The 7,042-nt window shown below is 40.8% G+C and overlaps 1 protein-coding gene across 1 annotated transcript in view; it reads left to right on the top strand.

Moving 5' to 3' along the window:
• The first annotated feature begins 3,810 nt into the window (after positions 1–3,810).
• lrig3 (leucine-rich repeats and immunoglobulin-like domains 3) overlaps positions 3,811–7,042 on the top strand; it is a 22,698-nt gene continuing 19,466 nt past the window's right edge. Inside the window, exon 1 of the mRNA XM_008315954.3 lies at positions 3,811–4,460. Within this exon, the coding sequence (XP_008314176.1) occupies positions 4,273–4,460 (188 nt within the window). The 5' untranslated portion in view covers positions 3,811–4,272. The remainder of the gene's footprint in view (positions 4,461–7,042) is intronic.

Here is a 7,042-nt window from a genome sequence, read left to right on the forward strand (position 1 = left end):
TGCAAAAGTCTTGGGGGATCTAATCAATCACCACAATCAGGCTGCGACACCCAGACGAGGCCGTTTCTGCCCCACGTCTCTGCTGCTGAGTTGGTGTTTTTGTTTGTCGTTTCCCACTGAGCGGCGGGAGCTCAGAGCAGAAGTCGGGTCGGAGCTGAGTTAAGATGACGATGAACTCAGTGGAACCTCTAAGGTCCAGCGTTCGGCTGCAGAGACGTCACATTTTTAAAAAAAAAATCAGGTTAGATTCAAATGCAACTTTTAGAAAAATTACCGAAGTGAACGACGTCATCGACCGCAAGTGGAAACAAAGTGTGTTTGAACTGAAACAGGGGGAAAGTATCGAACCCCCTCCGTGTGGGTCCAGGTCCACACACTGTGACATGGAATTACAGCCGACAGTGGAGAGAGAACGACAGAACGGGAACGAATGACAGAACGGGAATGTGGAAAAAAATGTTTTGGTTTTTTTTACATCTATGAAAAATGATGAGGAAAAAAAAGCTTTAAGGCAACAAATAAATAGACAAATACAATTATGATTGTTTGTTTGAAATACAACAGTAAAAAATGCCATGAAATGAACTGAAATTCAGATCATCAAGTACTTTTGACTTGGCGATTGGTGCCTAAAATAAATAAAATATAAAAAAAGTTCCTGCTCATATTTTATCCCCATACATTTATAAACTGTGCTAATGGAACATTTTCGTCTGTTTTTCACAACCAAGTAACTTTTGAATAAACTCCTGTCCAGATGTTTGATCATCATGTTACTCCTGCCTAATCAGCCTAAATCAATAGAGAACTGCATTATTATTGACATCTAGTGTTGGCCAGACACAGACACGGAAGGTCAGTGAGTCGGACACAGACCACGGGATTGGGTTCGAGACCCCTGCCTTAATTAATGAAGTCCAGAGATTGTCACGGAAAATATATTGACCTTTCCTTAGGGCGGTTTACACAGAGTTTTTACAGTAACATGTAAAATACTCTGGTTAATGGTAAAAGTGTTTACCAATTCATAAAAAACAAAAAAACAAAAAACAAGAACACAGTAAACTATTTTTTTTCTTTAAATATACTCCATTTATCTCTTCACACTTTTGCCAGATGTGTGTTGTTTGTTTGTTTGTTTTTTGGCCTCATCAAAGTTCTAAAATCAACTTACATTTTGTGAAAGAAAAAAACTCAAATAGCGCGAGATCAAAGGCTGCTGCAAAGATTCAATTGTTTCAAGTGTTCAAATTTTTTCCATTCGATTTTGTTTTTGTTTTTTTCAGTTTTGAGGCTTTGAGAACCTGATCAAACAAAAATGGACGTCTGACATCATAAGATCGGACTTCATAACAACTCTTAGCGACTTGTTAGCCTTGTTTACGATTAACCCAACACTCATTTACCTCTGTCTTCTCGGCGAGTTGCCCCATTTGCCCCATTTGCTTCTTTTTGAACACAAATGAGTTTCCACACGACCGGAGGATGTGTCTCACACCTGCGGCTGCGGCCCCCCCATGGGGCAGTTGTTACAGGGGCAATAAACCATTCACTAGATTCCTTTTGGAAAACAATGGAGCTGCTTACCATCAATCACCCGCCACGTGGGATCAAAGGCACGGAGTGCCTCACACGGGCAACGGTGCATTCTTCTGACGCGTATTTGTTCAAACCGATGTCTGCCAATGATGGATGGAGTATTGTGTACTGTTAGATGTGTATTGGCAGAACGCGAGGAACTTCAAAAGACGGGGTGCGTTTGAACTTGGTCCAGTTAGACTGTGATCAGAGGGCAGCATAAAAAAATAAATAAAACAAGTTTCGACAGAGGCTTTTTTAAAGTTTATTTGGTGCAACGGGCTTTTAATAAATGACAAACAGAAACAACCTCGTTTTGATCGGACGCGATAGTTGATTCACGTCCTTCCCCTTTATTGTGGTGGAGTGTTTTTAATTAGTATAGATCTGCGTTCACGTGTTAGAAACGGTTAGTAGTTTAGTTCAAGTTTTCTCCAGGTTCTGTGTTCGAACGTTCAGAGTCACGTGAGTTCATTTTACTTTGCTCTGTTTTAATGCGTCATGTTTACGTAGTGCTTTTCACTAGCAGTGATGCTAATATCTGTACATTTGTATCGCACTACATTTTCTTTTCATTCACACCACGGAGTTTATTCATTGTCTTGTTACAGCTTTTTATTTTTATATTATGATAAATATTTTATTGTATTAAATTAGTAGTTTTTATATACAATTTAAATAATGTAAATTGTTGTAAATGTAAATGACAACAGCATGAAAGGCTTTTTGATTTCATTTCATTTCATCGTTGACGTCATTAATACTTTTACAAGAAGGTTCTCTATGCTAGCTGTTAGCAGTGTTATCTTAGCTTAGCTAAAAAAAAAAAATCCTCAACAACTTTTCCTGTTGCACATTAACCATATGATAAATTGAAGAGGATAAACAGTGGGTGAACAGAGACTAACTGACTGTGTGTCGTCAGTGTTCACAGTCAGAGCTGCGGAGCCGAGCACGTCTGGTATTTTGGCTTTAAAAAGCCCCTCATTTTTGTGGTCGTTCTTCTCAATAGCTGTAATACCAACCAGTGTATGTGTGTGTTTTTCTTTTCTTCCTTCATTCTTCTGCAGATTTAAGAGGATGAAGGAAACTCTCTCACCGTCCTTTATTTATTGGCCTTAAACCAGTTGTCGTCGGATCAGCTGTTTTTAATCTCCTTCGTTTCTCGACATCATACCTGAACGCAGAGCTAATCTGACCAGACCAACGGCCGTCACTAACAGACTCTAATTCTCCGATCTCCATTTGAAAGCACGGGGCTGTTTCCTCATTTGCAGGTTTAAAGACAAAGTGTGATCATTCATTTACACATTAAAGGGGGCGCTCATGGGTTCCCTCCTCAGGCTACAGCTTCCTGTTGACCAAGGTCATCATTTCACCGTCCACCGACGACACTTCCTGTTCTACAGTGAAGTGACAACCAGGCCCAGAAACATCGTTAAAATAAGAGTCGAGATGATGCTAACGCTAAGTGAACGGAAGAAAAAAAAAAAGAAAAGTCACTCAGACTGATGGAATGATGGACTGATACAAAACAAATCTGTTCTTCCAGAATTTTTTTTTATCCTTCAGGCCACAGTGGTTTTCAAACTATGGTACACGTACCTCCATGGGTACATGAGTACACCAGGGAATCTGATTTTTTTTTGATTGAGAAGATTAGCATGGCGCCGGTTCAAGAAAGACAAGTATTTTTTTAGCGTTTCCAGAGTGTAGCGGTTAGCACGCCTGCCCTGCGAGCTGCGAGCAAAGAGTCCTGGGTTCAATTCCAATAGGAACAACCGCGTCCCTAATGGCGCCTCCTGTGGCAGCCTGTGAGTTGCAACTGTGTACCAAATGGCGCCTCCTGTGGCAGCCTGTGTTGATTGTTAAGATTTAAACTGTAAATTTTCTCACTGTGGTATGAATAAGGGGCTTGATTATTATTATTATTATTATTATTATTATTATTATTATTATTATTATTGTTGTTGTTGTTGTTGTTGTTGTTATTGTTATATTATTATTACTATATATAGTATATGTCAGTAATACTGGTGGTACTCTGAGTGACGAATACTTTTGGAGGTGGTACACTGCGTAAAGTAAGAAACTAATACTGAATATTTAGACCAAAGATATAACAATAATTAATGTTATTGTGATTTGCAAACTTAATTCAACCATTTTTGAAATTCAAAAATATTGCGATAATATTGTATTATTGTTCCCAGGGTGATTTTGTAAAACTTTTAGTTCAGTTAAAATCAGATGAAAAAACATTCTGTAGAAGCTGCATTTACTCAGGTTTCTTTAGGAACTATAGGTGCTGGACTTCATTTCCCAGAATCCCCAGTGCGGCCCCGCCTCTCCTCACATACCTCCGCTGTACGCGTGCGTTGGCTCCACACAGCACAAGTTTTCCCACCAGGAGAGCGGAGTCACGGAGCACGGCACCAAAGTTTCTCCACGGGAATGGGCCACTTCCAGATGGAGGCTTCACTTCCAGACTTCACGGCCACGATCACCACAAACACTCGGGGTTGGATTTAAAAGGATCGTCAGAACCAACACAACCAGGATTTTCTTTATTGTTGGTTTTTGTTTTGTTTTTTTTTGTTTCTTCCCCTACATCACCTCTCTGTGGATTGTCTCTCCTGCGGCTGAAGGTTGATCCAAATCGGGGGGTTACTCTGCTGCTCCCGGCGAGGAAAAATGTGTTCCTCCGGTAGTTTGGTGAAGTTTTTCCTGCGTTTTCTGCTTGTTTTGACACTGCAGCGTGGATGTGGGGCCGACACGCGGACGTGCCCCGCTCCGTGCGCGTGTTTCGGGGAGCTCGTGGACTGCAGTCGCCTGAGAAGGGGCCACATTCCAGATCGGATCCCGGAGTGGACGGTGCAGCTGTGAGTCCCGTTTTTACTAACGAGTGTCCGTTTGACTCACCTCTGTCGTGGGTCATAGTGTGTTTCTGGTGTTTTTGTTTGTTTTTTTAAACTCCATGGAGTAAAGATGAACAAGTTCAGAGGATGAGACGAACCACATTCTTGTTGTAGAGAAAACGGGATTCGCTCAGTGGCGATCCTAGTGTGTTTGGCGCCCAGGGGCACCTCGACCCCCCCCCAAATGTTTTTGTTTATATACACTCATTTATGACACTGTAGCACACACACACGTAAATATATATATTCAATAACATATATAACTATAATATATAACAATATACTATTATAAATCAAATGGAAAAATAAAGAAAATAATTAAATTAAGACGTTTATAGACCTGTTCAAAACGCGTCACCATCACTATAAAAATAGATAAATAAAATTATTAATTTTTTTTTTTTAAAAAAAGGTTTGCTTTGAAAAGTCACTACTTTTCACCATGGTGTGCATTTTTAGTTTGTGGGTGACGATATGGGCCACTGCCCATGTCTCCCACATCAGACATTTCGACCGACTTGGTTGTAACAGCTGTACAGAAAGTTGTTCTGTCACTCATGGATGAGGAAAAAAAAAAAAAAGCAAACACTTACTTTGATTTGATTCAAGTTGGCACATCTGGATCAGTCAGCACACCCTACTGGAGGAGTCGTTGTCTGCGGCTCCTGACTGAAAAGTCACAAAAAGTAACATTAAATTACCTGGAAGTGAAATTCTTCATCACCAGACAATTCACATGAAAAAAAAAAATACTAGTCCAGTCCACTGTGTGTGTCACCTGGTTTACTGGTTGTACTAGTTGTACTGGTCCTGGTCCTGGTCCTGGTCAGCAGGGAAGCCCACTCAGGCCTTTCACTGTGTTTTTACACATCAATGTGCCTTTGTGAGACCCCCGAGCCACGGTGTTGATATGCAAACATTTTTTTTTTTAACAAATGCAGCTAACTCTAGTCGGCTAAAGTTGTGCTAACCTACATTTTATTGGGTAAAAATAAAGACAAAACACAGAGTTTCCTGTGAAGTTTTAAAGTTGTTGGGAAATGCAAGAAAAGGCATCTTTGGGGCAAAAAAAATAAAAAAAGTAAACCAAAGTAATGATGAGGCTAGTAATGTGGTAATTCACGGGGGCAAATTTAATTTAGTGATGGCGACATGATTAGTGGTTTGTGAGCTGTATTACCATAAAATGTCTCTTTGTTCTTACACGTCGAACTGAAGGCCACACATCGTGTTTAGAAAAGTTTGACTTCTTGTATTTGAATTCGCAGGAATTCCGAGGTCATTTTTGTTTTAGCTTTTAGATAAAAAAAAAAAAAAAAGGTCGTTCGACCTGGGAGCTCTTGAACCGCTAAAAGAAAAGAAAGTCAGTCAGTGTGCAGCATGTGGACGTTCTCCTTCACTAACATCTCCATGACTCCCCTGTTTGTCTCTTTGGGTTGAAACTAGAAGCCTGAGTTTGGCCAGAAGGCGGCTAGCGCTGACATACCAAACCCAGCTGTAATGGCATGTTCCTTCGGTGTGTTCTACTTTACAGATAATTATTGTTACTGGAGTTTTATTGCCGTACTTTAAGCAGCAGCACTTGATTTTTATTGTCTTGCGCCCCGGCTCGACTCGACTCGACTCGACTCAACCGTCCTAACGCTCCGGTCGAAGCTGCTGTTGAGTTGAGTTTTTCTCTTTCAAAAAAAAGCACTGCTCTGGAAACTCGGCACTGCCAACGAAAACAGACGAAGCCTGAGCCTCATAACCAAGGACAGCCTCCAAAAAAGTTCCATATGTGAGGGAAAAAATTCTTCTCACTCTGGCATGGTAATTTTTTACGAGTGGCTCTGCAGCACATCTTAAACTCCTCAAACCGCCCGGCCTTTGTTTTCCAGCACCCCATTATTTCTGCTGAATTAGCAGCCCCGCAGCCAGAGATGGTACTGATTAAGGAGGAGCGTGTAGGATTAGTTTGAAACAAAGTAGTGGAATGAAAAGTGGGAGGGAACTGAAGAGACGGAGCACAAAGACGCAGGATTAAGCCAGGAATACTGGGGGGAAAACGGCCTGGAAGATTCCAGACATTTTACTTCAGCTTGACACTAGTAAAAAAATGCTGATAAAATGTGTGAACGTAACTTAAATATTAAGAAAGAAAAATGTGATTTCCTCACATCTCTTCACTCATCACTGCAGAAGTAATACTCTATTACTTTCAAAGTATTAATTACCATGCAACGCCAAATCAAACCGTAAAAGTTGTTGTTGATGTTTTTCATATTTCATTCTCTCGTGAATTTACTTCACTATTAGTCACACCTTATACTTTAGCTACTGATAGCATTAGCTATCATGCTAAAACGTTTTGTCATCAAGTCAAACCCCCCCACAGTGATGACAGCTGCCGTGGCCCTAAGAGGAGGTCATTCACTCTCTTCTTGGTCTGTGATAAGAATGTGGTTCAGTGAACAGTTTTCACCACAGCAGCAGCAGTAACAGCAGCAGCAGTAACAGTAACAGCAGCAGCAGCAGCAGTAACAGCAGCCGCAGCCGGAAAAACC

This window comes from Cynoglossus semilaevis, chromosome 8 (assembly GCF_000523025.1).
Source record: "Cynoglossus semilaevis isolate Cse_v1.0 chromosome 8, Cse_v1.0, whole genome shotgun sequence".
NCBI lineage: Eukaryota > Metazoa > Chordata > Actinopteri > Pleuronectiformes > Cynoglossidae > Cynoglossus > Cynoglossus semilaevis.